Source organism: Vicugna pacos, chromosome 6, assembly GCF_048564905.1.
Source record: "Vicugna pacos chromosome 6, VicPac4, whole genome shotgun sequence".
In the NCBI taxonomy this organism is placed as follows: domain Eukaryota; kingdom Metazoa; phylum Chordata; class Mammalia; order Artiodactyla; family Camelidae; genus Vicugna; species Vicugna pacos.
Window position 1 is genome coordinate 37,791,924 of NC_132992.1, and position 22,453 is coordinate 37,814,376.

The following is a 22,453-nucleotide window of genomic DNA, read 5'->3' on the forward strand; positions in this document are numbered from 1 at the left end:
ACACAGTCTCTGAACTATCATTGCCCACTAACCTATGCTGTCCTACATGTGGCCTCTAGGAAGCCAGCCTTAAAAATAAAAATTAAAAAAAAAAACCCAAAACTGAATAGAGACATAAGCAGCTGCACACTTCAGGGAAGACAATGTCTAGAGTATTAATCCTAGAACGTTACTGAACAAGCAAGTAGCAACACTAACTATGGTGGATAAAAGATGGGTCACAATATAGAGTTGCTACAACATATCAGTTAAAATACCTACTTTTGACATGAAAAGAAACAGGAAAGTGTGATGCATACACAGGATAAAAAAGCATTCAATGGGAACTGTCTCTGGTGGGGTAAAGGCTGGGAGAGAGGGCCCAGAAGTTGGACTTAACAAAGGCTTCAAAGTAGCTATTATAATTGTGCTCAAAAAACTCAGGGAAACCACATTTAGAAAATTGAAGGAAAGTATTATAATGAATCATCTCAAAGAAAATATTTTTTAGAAAGACAACTGTAATAAAAAATAACCAAAGAGAAAATTTACAGTTAAAAAAAGAAAAGTAAAATAAAGCATTCACTGGAGAGGCTCAACAGCAGATCTGATCTGGTAGAAGAAAGAACCACTAAACTTGAAGAGAGGTTAATACAGATTATCTAAACTGAAGAACAGAAAGATAATGAAGAAGAATAATCAGAGCCTCAGAGACCTGTGGGGACTCACTAAGCATACTAACACGTACACAAGGTCAGTCCCAGACAGAGAGAAAAGGGTAGAAAAGTATTTGAAGAAACAATGGCCTGAATTTCCCCAACTGTATGAAAAAATTTACCTACACATCTAAGAAGCCTAAATTCAAATAGGATAAAAACAAAGAAATCCACAGCTAGATGTATCATGGTTAAACTGCTGAAAGACAAAGAGAAAATACTGAAAGCAGCAAGAGAAAAATAATTCATCACATACGAGGGAAACACAATAAGATGAAAGGTGACTTCTCATCTAAAACAACAGAGGCTAAAAAGCAGTGGGATGAAAGAAAATTAAAAAAAAAAACCCTGAAAACCAAGAATTCTATATCCAGCAAAACGTTTCTTCAAAAATAAAGATGAAATAAAGACATTGCAAAATATGCAAAGATTTGAGAGAACTTGTTGCTAGCAGACATGCCTTAAAGAAATACTCAAGAAAGTCATTCAGGCAGGAAGGGAATGACATCAGATGGTACCCTGAATTCACATGAGGAAATAAACAGCAATGGAAAAGGTAGGTAAATATAAAAGCCAGTGTATTTTTTTCTCCTTTCTTTTCCAATTGATTTAAATAATTGCATAAAACAATAATAAAAAATAGAATATTGGATTACAACATATAAATCTATAATATATGACAACATCACAAATGAGGGTGGAGGAAACGGAGCTATATTGGAGCATAGTTTGTATAATTCACCAGAACTGTCAGCATGGATGTGGAGTAGATTGTGATAAGAGACATGTTATAATCTCTAGAGCAATCACTAAGAAAATAGTTTAAAAATAGTAAAAATCCAATGAAGGCATTAAAATGGTACACTACTACTATCTATCTAATGAAAAAGAAAGTAGTTAAAGAGGTGCAAAGGAACAAAAAAGACACGAGATATATGTCAAATGCATGAGAAAAGGATAACTGGGAGTTAACGAGGCAGGGGGGTGGGATGGAGAGAACAGCTTTTCAGACAACGTGAAGAGCCCGAGATGGAGGAGCTTGCTCCCTTTCGGCAACTAAAAGCAGGAGGCCCTTCTCCATGGGCCGTGTCTTCAGATGAACCAGTAGTTGGTTCCTTAAAACAGATCTAAACAGACAGTATGTAAAAGGTAATCACTTCATAGAGGTAGTCAAACAGCACTGATTGGATAATAGATGCAAAGAGGAGACGGATGGCTTTCTGATTCTCATTGCTGTAATTATTTTACACATTCAGTACAATGGCTGACCATGTATTAATTACTTTACACATTCATGTGCTTCTCAAAAATGTCTCCATCAGAGTGAGTATTCACTAAACTCAAAGATCATCTTTCCCTTAGGGATAATGGACATATCAAAGTATTTCTCAACACTGTGCTCTTGCTCAGACCAAAAGCAAGAACAGTGGGAGTTTGCTCACACGGTTCAGGATATACAGAGATCAGCAATTTTTATGGCCTCTTGAGTGGACTGATAACATTATTGTTTAAACAATACTGCCTCTGCAACAATGACAGAGAATACGTCCTCCCTAAAACACTCTTTTGTCATTTCTCTTATTTTTGTCAAAATCAGAAGACGCTTCTGTATCAAAATGTTAGTTTGCCTCCTGTACTAAACATACAGTACTGACCTGTCCATGCCATTTAGCACTATGATATAACATGGACATGAAGCCTGGGCAATTGTACTGAAATGATATTTGAAATAAAATGTAGGCGCTGGTTCAGTGAAATTGGATTCTTGGCAGCATTAACTAATACCCTGAATGGAAGGAAGTGGCATGACTTCCAATGGCCCACTTTTTTCTGAACATTGGCAGTTACTTCCTCTTTCCTGTGCTTAATGACACTGCTGAACATGTGGTGTCAACAGCATTGCCACACAGGTATCTTTTTGACATAGCTTCTCCGAATGTAGCAGAAAGAGTCATGTTTGTTACAAACTGCTGGCCTATTTGGTAAGGCTGCCCCCCATCATTTCTCCACAGTATTTCCTCCCGTTGTCTACTTCATTCCTGAACCTACTTCTTCTTACTTGACCTCCATAATTATTACTCCATTTTATTCCATCTTTAAACATTTCTTTTCAATTTTCCTTTTACTCAGATAGAACCATTCATATTGGTACTTCTCGGGTTTGTGTTCTAAGATCACTCTTTCTCATTCTGCCTCCAAGGATCTGAGTCAAGTTCTAATCAACCTGCGGTGGGCTCTGGACTTCCAAATCTGTACCTTCAACTCCAGAATCCTTCCTAAATGCCAGACACATATCTAAATACCTTGAGGACATCTCAGACTTGATGTCTAATAGGAACTTGATATATTCAACATGTTCAAATGTGAACTTACCCTTTTCTAAGGCTATTAACTTTTTTTTAATAGTTCCAGCAATCGCGCAAGCCAAAACCTAGGATTCATTCCAGATTCTTTAAATTTCGCATTCAACCAGTAACCAAATCCCACTGATTCCACTTATTAACATCTTGTAAACACAACTCTACACCTAGTTTTCTATTTACTGCTGCCTTGGTTCATGCCCTCATCATCCCTGGTGTGTTATTACAACAGTTTAGCTGGTCTGGCTCACCTCTGTCCTGGCTTCCATCCAGACTCTGTCCTGTCCAGGGTGAACTTGTTGATGCTGCTTATTCTTCTGCTTAAAAAGTCTGAGTGGTCTCCCGAGACTTACGCAGGATAAATTCCGAATCCCTTAGAACAATACAAAATAGTAAGTAACCATTGGAAAGATCAAATATTCTCCTCCCAAACCTCCACGTGTAAATATCATCCATTGTCTTAACATACTTATTTAATATATTCAAGTGGCTTAGAACACACCAAATTCTTCCAGACATTTCATTTTTTCCTGTTACATACTAATAAATGCTGATACACTGTCATCCTGCTGCAAAGAAAAACAGCCCACAGTTATCCACTCCATACACCCGAAGTCTGAGTCCAATACTAGTTTTGTCTCCCTCAGGCTATAGAACTTTATTTAAGTTGGCTTTTTCTTTAGGAATTATTTTCCAGTATTTATGTGTTTTTGTAGGTCACCTCAGAACCTTCTTGCTCAGACAATATAGAAAGAAACTAGAGTCATTATTCTAATTAATCCCTGATTTATATTGACTAATCAGGAAGCTACACTGAGCAATATTCTTATGTCCACATGTATTCTGTTTGGCTTTGGTCATTTTTCTCTTTGGAAGCTGCTTTTCTATTGGAAACTAGACGACATGCAAGACAGAAAGGCTTCAGTATGCTTGGAAATGTACTTCTGTGGTAGCAGAGTAGATAAAGCTAAATTCTAGACCATGGACTACTTCTGCTTTTTGCACAGATACCCCTGTTCCTACTTGGCCTGAAATTAGTAGCATGGATTACAAATGAAAATAATTCAGTCAGACGGACACGTGTTTTGACAAGAATATTTATTTGTTATTGTTGAAAAATACACAAAGACAAAAGGTTACTTAGCTGCTGGTTTTCCATAACACAACAGAGTACTGTAAGAAACAGGGAAATATACCTGTTGTATACGGCAGTTACATTTCTAAGGCATTTAGGCTTGAGTAGCAGGCGCACGGAGGCCCATTTACTTGAGTTTAAATATGCTGAGGCACACCAGGCAGGCAAAGGGTTCAAAACTATACAGTAAAAACTCTTTCATGCATTTGTGTCTTAAGATTGTATATCCATCCCCTGACCCCCTCCAGCTTCCATCATTTGTTCTTTCTACATGAGTTTCGGAGTTGTTCATAGAACACTGGTAATAACCTACTCTTCAAGAGTTTGCTTATAGTGACACCACCAGTGGGACACACAGAACAGAATATTTCGTGGACAGGTTCTGTAGACTCTTACCAAACTGAGGCTCCAGTAAGAAAAACACCGATCTGCAAAGGCACAGTGAAGACAGGTTTAATGCATTAAATATAACATGAATCATTCACAATAACAAGTTTAGTGTTTCAGGGAACTTTTGTTAATACAACACAGTTGGTCACACAAAATACAAATGCTTCTGTTGATTTGTCTTGGCAACTCAGATACATCAACAGTGCTAACAGTTTAACAGCTTTGTTCTCATCTGACAGAAAATAATGGCAGTTCTGCAAGGCAAATGTTAAACCTGACCGTATGTATTTATTAATTCCACAGTGTTTTGACAGATTATAGGGGACGGAACTCAGAGAATGCTGACACGCTCACTGAGGGCTTTCATCTCTGTTTCTTCGGCCTCAGGACTGCCACTGTGGCCAGCACGCGGATCGATCAGGTGTGCGGGGTACTGCAGCCCCTGCTCGCCTGCGTACTGCTCCCACCTCAAGTCATCGCTCTCGTGGGTGATGTAGCGTTCCCCAATCTTGCATTCCAGCTCTCGTAAATCTAACCAGGTCTGATAATCCTGAGGAAGAAATTGCAAAGTATTACCATAGAGATGACTAAAACTATCAAGACACTACCTTAAATGTCAGTTGCCACAACACATATAAATTCCCCTTTTTCCCTCCACTCTAGCAGAGCTGTGTCTTTCATCAGGGACCTTGACATGACAGCATCAGCACCAAAGCCTTCCTTTTTGCCAGAATTTTGCAAATGCAGACTGTGTGTAGGATATCATGCATCAGAACGTGGGCAATTAACCTGCAGTTAAGCAATTAGAAATGTTGCTATTTCTTTGGAATTTAATGCCTACCTAATAAACCATCAGTGTTTCAGGGGTTCGTTTATTTCTAAACTTTTAAGTTCATTGTGAAAATAACAAATATTTAAGAGAGAACAAACACATGCATCTACTTTGTATCTGCCATGCATTTGCTTTAGAAATATTTATTAAGATATTGAAAATATAGCTTTCAAATGAGTACAGTGCATGACCAGATGGGCATCTACTTGGACATTTGTCAGGATTACACATACAGATGCTTTTGAAATCTGGTCCTTGGAGGTTTGTTATGACCCTTAGTTTTTTTGCTTTGTTTCATTTTTGGTGTGTGCATGCCTGTGTGTGCGTGTGGTATGTTTCTTCCTTGTTAAATTTTCCTGGTAGAGACAGAGGTTTAGAAACATTGAATTGCTATTAAATCCTAAGAGGTTGCATGCATTTTGGCAAACAAATTGATATCTGAATCATAATTTTTAAAACATGACAAAATATTTTTACATTAATATCAAAATTTAAATATACATAAGCTCATTTGACTGAGAAAATATCTAATATATTTTCTTACCTGTAGCCAGGGGTGACTCAAGGTCTTATCCACACTATAGCGCTTTCTCATTTTCACTTGCAGCAAGTTATTGATAAGATCAATGGCTGAAAAAAATTTTAATTATTGGTAAAAAGAGATGACACATCTGGAATATACCATAATTCCTTTATAGTTTATTTCACATCTGCTATTTCACACAGTTAAATACAGCATAGTGATAACAGGCATTGAAGAAAATTCCTCTTGCAAATTCTACAACTTTGGTCTTCATTTTATTTTGAATTCTAAAAAATGAAATTGGAAATCATTACAGAGAAAGGTGTATGAGTCTTTTGTATGATATGAATTTCTTTTGGTCATGTCTTTAATACTTTTTTCTTAAGTAGAAGTTTTGATTAAATACACATCATTCAATTATAAAGCTACAAAGTAAACAAAACAGTGTGGTAGTGGCACAAAAACAGACCAATGGATCAATGGAACAGAATAGAATCCAGAAATAAGCCCACACACCTACAGTCAACTTATGTTTTCTGAGGTCAGGCTCCCAAGGCATTAGAAATGAAAGCAAAAATAAACAGATGGAACCTAATCAAACTTACAAGCTTTTGCACAGCAAAGGAAACCATAAACAAAAACAAAAAGACAACCTACAAACTGGGAGAAAATATATGCAAACAATGCAACTGACAAGGGCTTAATTTCCAAAATATACAAAGAGCTCATACTACTCAATAACCCAGAAGAAAAAATAAAAGAAATCAATAAAAAAAATGGACAGAAGACCTAAACAGAAATTTCTCCAAAGAAGACACACAGATGGCCAACAGGCACATGAAAACATGCTCAACATCACTAATTATTAGAGAAATGCAAATCAAAACTACAATGAGGTACCACCTTACACCAGTCAGAATAGCCATCATTAAAGTCTACAAACAACAAATTCTGGAGAGGGTCTGGACAAAAGGGAACCCCCCTATACTGTTTATGGGAATATAAATTGGTGTAGCCACTAAAGAAAAGCAGTATGGAGGCTCCTTAAAAAAACTAAAAATAGATCTGACATATGATCCAGCAATCCCACTTCTGGGCATATATCTGGAGGACACTCTAACTGAAAAGATACATACACCCCAATGTTCACAGCAGCACTATTTACAATAGCCAAGACATGGAAGCAACCTAAATATCTATTAACAGATAACTGGATAAAGAAGATGTGGTATATATGTACACACACACACACACACACAACTACTCAGCCATAAAAAATGATGCCACTTGCAGCAACATAAGTGGACCTTAGATTATCATACTAAGTAAGTCAGACAAAGATAAATATCACATGATAGCATTTGTATGTGGAATCAAAAAAAAAACAAGAAAAATGAACTTACTGATGAAACAGAAACAGACTCACAAACACAGAAAACAAACTATGGTTACCAAGGGTGTAAAGGGGATGGGGAAAGGATGGATTAGGAGTTTGGGATTAGCAGATACAAACAACTATATATAAAATAGATAAACAATAAGGTCCTACTGTATAGCACAGGGAACTATACTCAATATTCAATAATAAATAATAGAAAAGAATATGAAAAAGATGCATATGTATGTATAACTGAATCACTTTACTGTACACTGGAAACTAACACAATATTGTAAATCAACTATAGTTGAATTAAAAAAAAGGGAACTAGGACCAAAACAAAAAAAACCCATCATTTAAATATGTATTGCACTGACGGCAGGATAAAACTAATATTCAAGACAAAGCATTGCTACTTTTGTTATAAAATGTGTTAAAAGTCTGAATATACATAATGGGCTTTGTAGTCTCAAATTAAGGAACAGATATCTGGACACTATATTTAAACAGGAAAAAAAACCATAACATGGGCCATGACTCATGATAAACTTAGAGCATAAAAACCAATGGTCCAATGGTGAAACACTTGTTTCTTTCACTTTGCTGTTAAGAATAACCAATGAACTGGAGTTTTATCAGCCTTCATTGTTTTCAAGGGAAAGACAGGAAAGCAACTTGTCTAGCAAGAATACTTCTATGAGGACCATTCAGCCTAGTACTCTGTCTCTGACCAGGACTCCTGAGTATAACTTAGGAAGAAAACGTGATTCTTCTAATTGTTTAGAATACGAAGCATCTTAGTTACCCAGACTATCATATAACAGAGTTCTCACTCATGTTTCTGAAAATTGTTTCAATCTTTACCAGTAATTAACAGTTCACTACTTATTAAATTCATGACCTTACCCTTCCCATTCATTCTTGTAATGACTACTCATTTCTTTCTTTCACGTTAACATTTTCTTCCCCCCAAAAACTTAGTGAAATCTGCCAAACGAATGGAAGCATTCACATGTCACCAAAGAGTTAATTCCTTCCCCTAATCTACCCTGGTCATTAAGTTTCTTGAGAGATGGATCTTTCTACAAAAAACCTCAGTATGTATTTGATAAAAATGCAAATTAACTCTCCATCTTCCCTAGTCACCAAGTCCTGAAAGAGGGGGCTTTGATTCCATTGTTCGGTTTACATTAGCCTGCATATATCTGAAAATACAGACTGTCACAGGCGTCCACAGGACACGTGGAACAAAGACCACTTTATTCGATCAGAATGAATCAGAATCCTTCTCATTGTCAGGCAAAGAGAAATGATTTCTACAGGCTTTTGGTAATCCAGATTTGTATCTCTTTGACACTAATATTCCAAGTATTTGCCTGCATGGAAGGGCTATAGAATCAAACATCCAAGAATTCTTTGATCAGAGAAAGTAAATTCAATAGCACACATTTCAATGCCTTCTCTGCCTATACACCTCTGCCTTAGCAAGGAGACCTTAGGAAGCACAGTACTTAGTACAATTTCAACTTCCATGCATGTGTTCTCAGAGAGCTTTTGAAAGTATAGTTCTCTCAGTGAATGGTGTATTGGGCATGTGCTTGAAAACATCCATTCACATGATTTACTCACTGGTGAGTAAAGTGCACCTTCCATTCTCGCTGCTGTGAAGCCACACAGCAAAAATGGAGACTAAGGTGAGAAGGGAGAGAGCGTGTGCTACCACGAGTACGCCACAGCATTGCTCTTCCCCAGATGCTGCGGGGAATAAAGACATGCCATTAATTCACTCCTTCTGCTTTGAATTCTATAATTAGGAACCTAGGAGTACAGTACCTCAACACAAAGTCTGGTGTGTGCCCAAATGGGCCCCAACAGTGAACCACACTGCCTACTGGCGAGGGAAGTACTGCCAGAAGAGAAGCTGGAAGTGTCTGAAGGGAATGGAGTATGTGAAGATGAAAAAAATCATTCTGCTGAATGGAGCATATAATCACACGTCTGACCACAGCCATAGTACCCAGATGACCTGAATAAGCACAGCAAGATAAGGACAAGTACCTCTAAGAGAAAACAGTTTAGGATGTAAGGAGAGGATTAGAGGGAATGCATGAGTGTGTGTGAATATACAGGCGTGTGAGTGTGTGTATTTATAAATACACTTTGTGGCTCCTGGTCGCAGAAAACTGAAATAATTAACTATTAAATGTTGGACCCTGTAGTTAAATGTTGGGAAGCTGGTGTTACTGAGAAAACACATCCATCATTAGTGTTTGAGAGCTCCACTCTACTGTTTCTGGAACTCTTAATGTATCATTTTCATTAATCAAGTCTCATACAACCCGGCATTAATTGTACCATCCAAAATGTCTTTCACTAAACCCACTTTTAAAAAAAGATTCTAAAGTTTTTTTTAAAAAACAATATTCGCTTTATTGACGGTGTTCATCACACATATGCATCAATCATTCATTTATCTGTTCATTCAACAAATCTTCCTTAGGGAATTACTGCTGGCAATGATGTAGGGAGTAAGAAAGTTAAGGATAAAGCCCTGGCCCTGAATAGCTCCCAATCTAGTTGCAAAGGCAAAATATCCGCATGTGCACGTGCGCACGCGTGCACACACATACACATTTACAATGACAAAACACAACGTTTTGGACGTTTGATATTTAATTAATACCCTACTCAGGGAAAAAAAAACATTTTCTTTAGCATTTATGAAATGTAACTAGCCAAGGTGCTAGTGACTAACTCCTGTGGTCCAATCTATTTCACATGTCAACTGCGTTTGCATGACACCAGTAACAAGAATTCTTTCCTCCTATTTGCGCCCAAGTTGTCTTTTTAGAACTTACCCACGTTAATCCTATTTATGTTCCAGATGCAATGGAGAACTTGCCTGCTCTACGTGACAGCTCTTCACGTCTTGGGGACTGTGATTCACCTTAACCTCACCTTCTACAGTTCCTTCAGCATCCTCAGTCCCCCTGTGCACCCTTATTTTTACATTCACTAGCTGTTTTGCAATGTCCTTGTTCACAATTGACCAGAATCTTCCTCATAATTAACCATCAACTTGATGTGCACACACAGATATTATTCAAATAGCCTAGGACTGAAGGTTTTCCTTTTCAAAAAATTTCATATCCATATTCTTAGGTAGTCCTCATAACAACCATACAAAAGTACTTATTATTTTAATCTTCATTTTATATAAAAGGAAAAACTGAAGCTTCAAAAGGTCATATAACTTGGTCAAAGTCAGACAGTTTCCAGGCTAACATCTGAGGCTGAAACCCATGGGAACTGCCTCCAAAGCCCAAGACCTTACACAGTTGCATTAAGTCGTTATTGTTAACTGATTGTAATGCCCAAAACTAATTCAGTTTTAAGTTTTTCCAATAATGCACATTAAATCCTTCTTAGCTATGTTTCTACCACACTTTTATGTACATAAATGCGTGGATAGAGATATAGATAAAAAGATAGACAAGGGATTAGGTAGATGGAGATATCTAGAGATCTGTCTGTCTATCTATATATCCACACATTTACATACATAAAATCTGTCTATCTTCTCTCTTTCTCTCTCTCTCTCTGACTTCAGCTCAACATTTCTACAGACTTTTCGGAATGTGAGGTGATTGTCTCTAATCAAAGAGACCAGTCCTCTAGCTTTCCTCCACTTCCAAAATGAGTAAGCCTATCTGCTATGTATTAATCAATTTACTAGTAACCTTTTTTTCAGGATAAAGCTTAAACAAAGGACTTGATGACTCTTTGATTACACTCCCAGCTGCCATGCCTGTTCATTATTCTTTTAATAGGCTTATAAACAAGCACTGTTTCCTCCTAGGTGTATCCCATCCAGTCTATACGATGTCAGCGAGAGATTTTTTTCTAATGTTTTATTATAGTTAAGAAATATCAGTCCTTGATAATAACTTACTCTACCAATCTGGCAATCTTTTTAAAAAGAATGCAGTTATTCTGGAGTAATAAAAGACTCTGAGTAAACGAATTTTGACAATTATTAGTTTTTGGTCACTTCCTTCCAATATTTGTTTTCTACATGTTTACAAACTATTCATTCAGTTATTCATCCTAGGGTTTTTGACAGGACAAATATTAAGCTTCTTCTTGAATGATTTCAGAATTCATTCTTTCCCCCTTTTAAAAACTCCGAAAACTCTGGCCTGTCTTAAGTATCCTGGTATCTCTTTCATCTTATCCACAATGTGTTAAAAGTTACCCAAAATGGCTCTAAAAGCACCTGTTAGCTTCTTCAGTATGCGGTATGTTCTGTTCCGACATCAGTCATATTTTCCAGCTGCCATTGATTGTCCTCTTGTGACACCCCTACTCCCCTCAGGTACCAGCTCCCAGCAGACACTGCTCCGTGTAATCCTCAAATGTAAAGGATCCAGGCTAAGAGAAGAAGAAAGCCAGCAGCAAAGGAGCAAAAAGACTAGTAAAACTGATGTAGTCACAGCAGTCTCAAAACAGAGCCAACAATCAGGGAAAAAGTTCAAGTGGGATCTCAACTCCAGTTCCCAAACTCAAATCAAGACTTGGAATTCTGATCTAGAGGGAACGTGGTAGGGTTTGTCATGAAACTGCAGGGAAGGTGGGGTTGGAGAAGGAGAGACAATGGGAGAGACAGATACAAGATTGGGTCATTCCGTGAACTTCTTTCCCAAACAAAGCAAAGGAGAAAGGGAGCGTGGTCCGGCTGTGGGAAGTGGGAAGTAAGGAAGAGGACTGCGGCAGAAGGGGAAGTCAGAAGGCATGGTGACATGCCAGCATAGTAGCAGGGCGGGATGCTAGCGCCCAAGGCAGAGGCTAGAAAGATGCAAAACCCCAGGTTCCCTGGAGCTCCATGGGGATCTGGAGCCCCATGAGAAAGAGATCTTTAGGCAAATAGAGAATGCCTCCAAGTCCTGCTACCCCACACTTCGTTCCAAAGATGCAGCAAAAGGTACATATCCCAGGATCTGCCTTTCATGAGGCAAGGTCTACTGCAACACAGTGCTGGATTCTCCACTTTCAGGCCATAAGCAGATGCCATTTAAAACAGCTGCTGTTGTGCGAGGGCCAAAGCTGTGCAGGAAAACCCTCCGTTCTCTTGGGTTATATTTTTTGTTTCCCACCTTCCTCCCCTTATTCTCTTCAATTTGAGAATAAAGAAAACAGGAGCAAAATAGGCAGTAAGTGGCTGGTTCCTCTTTCTCTCTGCAGTAAATACGAGGTCGACTTTTCCGGAGACTGGTAGGTTATTTCCTGACTGTACTTGCCCATTTACCCTGAGAGTTAGCCTTTCTAACATTATTCTGAGAGTTCTGTTCTCTCACGCATCCTTAAATTCAATCCCTTCCTTCCACAGGATTAATAAATTGTCTTATATCCAAGCTCTCTGTACATCCCAAGTGGCCACACTGAGACCGTGTGGGAAGTCTTTTCTTTTTCTGTTATTTGAAAATTTTAAACAATTGTATGGTTCAAATTTTCACTTTTCAAGTCTCCCCTATCCCTCATAAGCACAGAGTTCTGTGTTTTCTAAAATGTCTTTAGCCGTGGATTTGTACCAATATTTCCTATAAATTAAAAAAAAGTGAAAATCTGTTTTATGAAGCCTAAGGTTTCTTTTTGGCTACAACAAATCCTTGGCTTTCAAATTCAGTTACTTTCCCCCAACTTCCTGTACAGTAATCTCTCTCATGGCCCCATCAACTGCGAGACTGAAATGTCAGGAAAGTGAAGAGAAAAATCTAATCAAACACTCATCTTTTACCCAAATGGGAATCCCAGCAGATGTTATGATAGCTGAGGTTCTGGGAAGCCTGTCTGCCAGGTGCACAACTATCATTGAACAAACACAAAATTAAATGGTACATACAGGTGCTGAGAGGCTTTATGTTTTAATACAAAAAGAAATGTTCCCTCAGAGTGTTAATTGTAAGGATTCTGTTTTCTTCTGGTGTCCAAATTCAGAATCCTATTTGAACTTGTGGAAACTACATTGCAGTCATTCCCTATTTCAGAGCCAATATCATGTGATGGGCACAAGAGATTCTGAGAAAGGACCCTGGCACGTGCCACTGAGATGGTTAAACTGAACAGCATCACAGCTTAGAGAAAATCCTACAAGAATGGAATCGGACATACCTGAATACATGGTAGGTCCCTCGGGTCCCACCTCTCAGTCATCCATTTCCTATCCTTCATCATGTCTGTCACCCCCATTCTCCCCACTAGGTTTTAGCTACTTTAAGGTCACACAGATTATGTATATTTATTTTTGCACATAAGTTTCATAAATATTTAACATAAAATGCATCATTTAATGTATTAGAAAAATGCTCGCTAAATAGCATTTGGTAGATTGAATACATTAATTAGAAATTTAAATGGCACATTCTCTAATATCCACATGATATGCAAATGGTTTTTCTATTTTGGCTAAAGATATTCTTGAATGGTAGGATATCACAACTCTACACACTGTTAACAGATTACAGAATCAGTGATTTCCATCAAAAAATCAGAATAACGCTGAGAGATCTACAAGACCTATGATGTTTATTTTACACAAGAGAAATTACCTGTGAAACCCTGGGGCTGATCTGTTCTGTTGACATGCTACTTTAAAAAAATACCGTTTTTTCCATACTGTTTTCTGTCCACCTGCAAATTACTCAGGTACAAATTTTCAAATTAGAAACCAGATCAGAACTACCACTCTGATCATGAAGTTGTCATCTGTCACCACTGAGCACCTTGCCTTCAAGGAAGCATTTTCTTTCTCTCCTTTCCTTTCTGCCTCGCTGCCTGTCACCCTGTAGGTTCAAGACTTCTCCCTTTGGCTCACTTCATGCTGATGGTGAGTTGTGTGTTTATTTTAAAAATCGTTTTGCAACCCTTCACATTCCAGCTCGCAACCCAGCAAGCTGTTGCCGGGCAACGCTAACTGGGATGCTCCTCTCAGGGGCTGAAACCAGAGGCTGCCGGCAGCAAACAAGGCCGCTGGAGATCATCATCTCACTCCTTCCTGAGTCAATTACCGCAATCCAATGAAGTGCAAGACCTTGAGAGACTCCAGTCGGGATCTTTCCTCTCCCAGTTCTCTCCTCTGCAGAAAGGTATTCTATCAATCAGTACTCCTTTGCTTTACATTCGATGTAATTTCCTCCTGAAGACTAAAACAACAATCTTGGAATCATGAATTGTTTAAACACAACCTAAAGCAGCCGCCAAACTGATGCCAAGTTGACTCAAAATGTGAAGTCTAAATTAAAATATATTTATGTTATTCTAATGAAGTTCGGGGTGGATTTTTTTTTTCCATTTTCACTGCACATTAAAATTGTTTGGAGAGTTTTCTCTCTTTTTTTTTTTTAAAATGCTGATACTCAAGCCAAAGGTCAAGTGAGAATCATTAGGGAGGGGAGTCTCAGGATTGGTTGTTTTAGAAGCACCTCAGGTGTTTGCAGTATGTGCAGCCAGCGTGGAGAATGGCTGTGCTCAGCAGTCCTCAGACTTTCACACTATGAATAATCCAGGGATCTCAGACTGAAGATTCTGATTAGGCAGGTCTTGAGTGGGACCTGACAGTCTACATTTTTGAATGACTCCCTTAAGGCAGAGCCTTAAGCCACATTTTCAGTAGCAAGAGACTACAGAGATGAGAACACTGAAAGTAGTTAATAACTGGTTTAGTATTGTCTGGAGGGACCCAGAATAGGTGGATGTAGACACAGAAAGGCATCCATCCTCAGCTCCACCTTGTTCAGTATTCTGGAGTGACCACCTAGCAGAGTTTCAGGGGAGCTTCTGCTCAGAGGATGCTAACAGGAAGAGCACACAAGCTGGACTACACAAGTAAGTTTCAAAATAACTATGGTCTGGAGCTATGGACTGTACTGCGAAGATAACATATAAAAGACAAATGAAACTAAGTCCTCTACTTAGGAAAACTCAGTCTAAACACAGACTTGGAAAATCTGGCTTGTCAACAATATTTATAAGACGAAATTCAGAATTCTGAATGCACAGTAAACTCACCTGAGTCTACTCTTTGTCCAGCAATCGAGTGTTATTTCATGCCACGCTAAAAGAAATGTGTTCTTTATAATGAAGGAATGCTGTCTTCACATTACTCTCAGGCTCACTGAACCTTGAGTCAGAACAATTTTGAGGTTGGATTTAAAAAGAACAGAAACAAACAGGGGAGTGTGTGGACCAGAGTGAACAGAAGGTTGAAGGAGAAACTGACTGCCCAGGGGAAGAGAAGGCTCGGGGTGACATGTTGTCTGCTTTCCAACCTCTGAGATGAGCTTTTGTTTGGAAAAAAGAATTGGGCTTGTTTTACCAGTGAGTATAAACCTGGAGACGGTGTGCTGATTGTGCTGGGGTCAAGCTGAGAAGAAACAGGGCTCCTCATGAAAATGTATGTTTTCTATCACTGTAGCAATATAAGACTATTCTGGATAACTGCTCAGTGGGCTGGTATTACGGAGCAGTACAGGGGTAAGATAACATTTTTAACATTCCATATTTTGAAATATTCTGTGTTGTCACTGGGAAAGAAAACAAACTTAGAGTATTTAACCTTTGTTGTTCCTATACCCTGAGATCTCCACATATATTTAGGTGTCATGTTACAACTTAACTAGGATATACAGTCAGAAGTGAAATTTAATTTTTACAGTAGGGATATATAGGTAACATTTCAATTTAGGGCACAGACAGCCAATTTTTGAGTACTTATAATGCCAACGTTCTTGCCAAAACTTCTGACAGGTTTCCTCTACAAATGATCATTTGTTAGAAAAAAATCTCATTAATTACATTTCCCTTGCTATCAAATGATTCCTTTCCTGGGGGGACACCTTTTCAGATATTAACTCATTTAAATTTTGAAATATGTATGAGTATCTATATAAACATATACATATATTTCAGAATCCACTCTGCTAAGTAGACATTATTTAAATCATTGTACATCTTTGGCTCATAATTTAAAAGTTCCATATTACTGAACAAGAGCATGCTCTCTTTCAAAAAAGCTAAACACAGGTAGTTCTAGAATTTCAAGTGAGACTGTTTAAAATGTTAAACCCAGAGGAAGTTCTGACCCACATAATTCACTTTAGTTAATCAATCATGGTAGAATCTCGCGGCACCCAGTCAAGTATTTTTAAGTCGTTCACTGCCTCGTCCCCTCGCATCTCCTCCATGCTGTTATGTCTGACAGTGGTGCTAATATGTTGACAAATCAATCTCTTCATTAATATTCAGCAGGCTTGCTGGATATGCGAGCCTCATAAACTGTTACAAACACAGTTTAATTTTTAAGTGACAATTGTCTTCCTTTTGTTTCTCATACCATTGGATTTCTGGGTCTCATCTATCCAAGCCTTATTTTCAATGGGGTTATTTTTTGTTTTGAACAATATGTAGTGAAAGAGGGACCTACAGCTGGTTCCTTTTCATGGCAAAGTGCTACTTCCAACTTAAGTGTTTAGCGTTTTGGAACACTGTTGGATTTTGAAAATGTACCATGTGGTAATGGTGCTAGGCCTTTATTTAGCTTTGCTTTGTGTTTGTACTGGCTGTATTTTTCATCTCCAATTTCTGGGGGAAAAACACACTTGTGACCAATTTTTTTTTTAATTTACCACATCGAATGGCACAAAATTGCTTTTAAAATAAAATTTAGATGCTTGGATAAATTTAGTGGTATATTATTATTGCTATTCTATGCCTTGAGATGCCATATATTCTGCCCCGTACACAAGTGTCAGCAAAGGATTGAGACCAGCTAGAAGAATAAATTACAACTGTGCTTCTCAGGGGAAAGAAGCAGCAGAAATATTACCAGTGAGACTGTCAGAGTGAACAAGTGGAAAAAACCTGTGTCACTGGTGCACTGTCACAAATTGATGATTTTGAACAAAGACAAGCTATAGGATTAACGCAGGGGCATTTCCCTTTTTTTTTTGTTTCCTTTTTACATATGTCAAGGCTTCATGTCTGATCTTAATTCTTGATAATACCAGCTAACCATGTGACTCAGAAGCTGAGCAGTAACAACCCAGCAGGTGAGTTGAAACTAGGTGCTTCTTCAGACTTCACCTGTGAGCACAGAAAATGATCTCTGTCTGCGGGGGTCGCGCGCTCGTTGGGAGACAATTTCCGAGATTGCCTCTGTGTTGATTACTGCCTGCTTGCCTCCCTAATGGCGTATAAAGGAATATCAAAACTCAGGAGGAAAAAATAGTAATTTATCCAGTGATCTTCATGGTCTGTTACTAACCTTCCTCAGATTTGCCATGTGTCTCTAATTGAACACATCAATTCAATTTGATGATGGAAATGTACTTTTACTCTAACAGATGCTTTCCCATCACTGCATGCTCGTCATCATTCTCCTAGTAAGATGACTTGCACTGAAGCAAATTAAACTTCACCTTCCCAGCTACACAGTCCATGTCACTTGGTTACCTGCGTCTTCTCTCTTCTTCCTCTAAGAATAAATTCTTGGGTAAACAAAGCTGTATAATGAAGTCATATATAAGAAAGAATAATTTAAGACATGTGTTATAATCTTGACCAACTGAAGAAATGTAGGGAAAAAATTCATTTGACTTTCACACTTGCAAATTCTCCTTTGTGTGGGCACAGATAGGTTTAGAAATTTAAGATCACATCTTCATCTGCCCAGTCACCATGCAAGAAATGGTATCATAGAAAAGGAAATACAACCCTCTGGCTCTTCAGTAGTATTCACGTATAAAATATTATATATATATGTGTATATAGAGATATAGTTCGTATATTTAACATGTAAGGCAACTTTTAGACCAGGCATTGAAGGATTTTAGTTACACAAAAGGTTGTATTCCACTTACTCCTGGAATCTTCTTGCACTTTTGTTCATTTTTATAATTTTGTACAGGAGTGTCATATGTACCTGGTAAAGATCTGAGTCAATCAGTAAGAAGAGTTCAAATTGAAAGATAAAGCCTCGTATCTCATTATTAAACCTGCTTTCCAGTGATTACTTCTTGTCACTATGTAAAACATTTCTTCTGATTACTCCCCCACACCTTTAAAAAACATGCACAACATCTCTTATGCTCGATGCACTAACTTGAAGCTGTCCGCAGCATGGATCAGTGCCAGTCTGTGAACTGTTTATCAGTTTATAATGAGGTAAGTATACAAAGTGAGACTAACTCTTTGGAAACTTTCATAGCATTTTGGCACTGATGTCACATTTTTATTATATTTTATAAAGTACTGGTCTATATGTTTGGAAATTAAAATAAAATACAACTGGTCCTTTATCACAGACAGTTTGAGAAGAACCACCTTAAAACAAAACCAAACATTGATTCCCTTCCATTAAGACAATGAATCCCTTCATTTCAGTTTTCTCTACCTTGCTTTTCCTCCTCTTCCTCTCAATTTAGCTATCCTGGCTACGGTCGTAATTTAGAACAATGCTTGGGACACAATAAGGGAGGTATGTGTGTATATACACAGACACACATACGCACATATATGTAACAGCTTTTCAAAGGGCTCAACTGTATGATTAAACCACACATTAAACCATGCATGCAAATGAACATAACTCAGTGCATTCACCTAGGCAGAATCCAGAGTGAACTCTGTGGAAGTTACGGCCCTTACCGCTCTCTTCACCTCTTCTCTGTCCTTGCCTTCCAGTGTGGTAGAAGTTTCATTATTTGCATTCCTTTGCATAATTACAATGGAGTCTGACATGCTTGGTCTAAAGCTTTGCTAAAATTAAAAATTAGTAAGCAGGATGTAGAATGATTTGTATATAGCTAGTAAGAACTACAGGATTAAAACTCATACCCCCTGCAGCCTATAACCGATAAGCCTACAACCCTGTGACATCAAATTTCTACACCTACATCTATCGAAAGGAGAATTTTCAAATGTTAACAGTTAATACTCTTTTCCTACATTCCTTTCATTGTTTAAAATCATGACACATACGTTAGTTCCTTCTTCACACAATGAAGTTCCTTCATTACACAACTATTTGCATTTCCTGGATTTTTTTTTCCCCTTTGTATCTTCTTGACATTGGAAGCTTGTCAAGAAGCTTTTTCTACTCCAACTATTTTCATGCAGTCTATATTGAAAAACATTGACATTTGGAAAAAATTTACATGTCCTATAATAAATATCTGATAAAGAAGATGATGTGGATGCAAAAATATGAGAAATGAGAGGAATTTTATAATTTATGTAGATTTGAATATTCAGAACTTATTAAAAAAATTTTAGAGCACTGTCAGCTGTCAGGTCTTTCAGGGTATCTGGGCTCTCGAGCAGTGTTTTTGCAAGTGTGATCCGTGGACCTGTTACATTCTCAGTGCAAGATGGCAATTTATGGGGGTGGAGTCTGGGAATCTCCACTATTAACTAGCCCCTCTGATTAACTGTTGGCATGCCAAAGTTAAAAAATGTCTGCTGTAGACTCAGAACTAGACCATGGCAGGTACTTTAAAATGAGCCATAGTGAAGGCAAAATTATTAGTAATCCCCTACCTTGCAAATATTCCTGTGTTCTGACTATTAGCTAGTTTTTAAATTTCTTGTTTCTAAGCTCTACACCCCTCACATCTATTTCTAAGGTTATAGATTGAGTCTTGCTTACAATTTCCGGTTATTTTGGTAATATCCATCCAGGATTCACCCTTATTGTGTACCAGACATGACAAACATGGAGGCCAGCCTGGCCTAGCTCTTATTCTTTCAGAATTGCTAAAAATGCAGTGAAAAGAAGGGCATGCTAGTACAGGATCAAGTTAGGTACAATTCTCCTTAGTTTCATCTGATTATCTAAAAAAATGTTCAAGTGATAATGGGCTCCTCTTTCCATAAGGGAAAGTATATTTGCCTAATCAAGTAACTTTTAAAATAGGTGCACAAGTCCTTTCAAGGAACTGAGAAAGGTCATAGCCATCCTAAGTGCTGAGGACTAAGCTTGGTCTAGTATGAGATAAAGCTGGAGGTGAGAGCAAGGCCATGTCTAATTATTAAAATAATTGTCTAATTATTTTAATTTTTAAAACTTGCCATATCTAATTAGGGATTTATGGCTGAACAGTATAATGTCAAATGGCCATCAGATGGTCACAATGGTGAAATGCAGCAAGGTGCAACACACGGCACTGCCTGAGAATGAACGGAAATGGTCTCAGACTCCTCCCTCCCTGTGGTTACCTTGAGTCCCCACTTGTGTAACTACCTGTAATCATATGACTCATTCTGGAGTGTTTTACTATGTACATGCATTCTTATTTAGTTGTATTTGTAGAGCTATATATGTAATGTATATAAGTACTTAGTAATATATATAACTGTAATTATATATATGGGTTTAGTTATATACATAATTATATGTGTGTATAATATATGTATATTATACACACAGATATATTGATCATGTAAAATGACTGGAAACAGAAAGTGTTCAATATACTTAAGGAAATCTAGTTATGCCAAGCACTGTGCCGACCACTTTCTAGTGCAACTTCATTTAATACTTAAAACAACCCAGTGAGTTAGGGATAAGAGTCACCATGTTTCCGACAAGAAAACTGAGACCTGAGAGAAGTTGTAACTTGGATGAGGTCACCAAGATGCTCAGTGGAAGGGCTCTCAACTGAGCTCTTTATCACAACATGATCCCGTTTCCTTGCCTTTCTAGACACTATTAAAAATTGTGTGGCTACTCTTGCTCTAAGCCAGTGAAAGCATATTAAAAATTTTAACGTGACGGCACAGAGAAATCCAACCGAAGGATAGTCAAGTGGCTGTAAAACCAGTGGATAAGAGCATCCTTGGGGCAGGCTGGCAGGATTTGCACCCTGGTCCCACCCAGGGAAGCCACTTAACTCACTATGCCTGTCTTGCCTCATCTTTAAAATAGAAACAATTACAGGTCTACTCAAAGGTTGGGGGACAATTAAATAAATTCATGTACGTGAAGTGTTTATAGTAGTGATTGGCTAGACTATAAATGTTGCAGAAATGTTAGTAATTCTTTTTTTTTCTTTCAAAATGTCATTAATTTTACTATCTCCATTTTATCTGTAACATCTGTTACATTTTCCTCAAATTTTTTCCTCATTGTTCATGTCATACTTTGATTCCCATCAAAATCTGTTTTTATAATGGACATATGTTAATGCTTTTGTGTTTGTTTTTAGCCTAGTATCTTTTCCCTGCAAGAACTTCCTCTCTTCAACCTGGAGGGGCTCTCCATCATCCACAGGGCCAATCACAGCCAGGCTCCTGCAGTGACAACGTGATTGACCCCAGGGTATTACGGGATTTAAGCACAGCCAATCAGTGCCCCTTTCAGAGATGCTATGGCTACTGAGAGATGACTGCTCTTCCATTCTGAGGTTCTGTGCACTGGGTAGCATGTCAGCCTGGAGCTGCTGGGGGATCACTCTGCACCACATGAAAAGTCCATCTGAGAAGGAACTCCTCGTAAAGTAAAGCAAGGGTGAGAGATGGAGAAATGTGACACTTGAACTACACGATCCAGATGAATGGGGTTCACCTTTTGGACTTCCCTAGTTGTGCGAGTCAATAAATCATCTCTGCCTAAGTTAGAGACAGATTTCCATTCTTTGTACATAAGAACCCTGATTAATTCACTGATAAATTACTAGTAAGCATATCTCTATACTGTCAGTACTCAGTTTATTCTATTATAATAGCAAAAATAATTAATGAGTTTAAAATATTCTCTATAGGTTCCTAAATATCAAGTCATTAGAAATAAGCACCCTTTGGTGTGCAAGAAGGTATACTGTAAAGAATGGAGACAAACAAATGATTTCAAGTCTAAGCCCTACCACTGTGTGATAGGCAAATCTCTTAACCTTTCTGGTTTCTCTCTAATACAGAGACTAAAATGAATTATTTATTAGAGGATTGTTCTGAGGATCCAATGGCACAAAGACAGCTCAAGCACTCCAATATATAGTATTATATCATATCAAGTCCATGGTTACACTAGCAGAAAAATAGCACAAGAAAGGAATTTTCTCATTCTGACACATCTACGTTTGCTACAGAGA

At 37.9% G+C, this 22,453-nt stretch overlaps 1 protein-coding gene across 3 annotated transcripts in view; it reads right to left on the bottom strand.

Moving 5' to 3' along the window:
• Positions 1–4,627: 4,627 nt before the first annotated feature.
• The window catches only part of PRKD1 (protein kinase D1), a 272,532-nt gene continuing 254,706 nt past the window's right edge, over positions 4,628–22,453 (bottom strand). For all 3 annotated transcript variants that reach the window (XM_072962880.1, XM_072962879.1, XM_072962881.1), the window contains 2 exons: positions 5,957–6,042; positions 4,628–5,130 (listed from right to left, as the gene is read on the bottom strand). In XM_072962880.1, the coding sequence (XP_072818981.1) occupies positions 4,912–5,130; positions 5,957–6,042 (305 nt within the window). In that variant the 3' untranslated portion in view covers positions 4,628–4,911. The remainder of the gene's footprint in view (positions 5,131–5,956; positions 6,043–22,453) is intronic.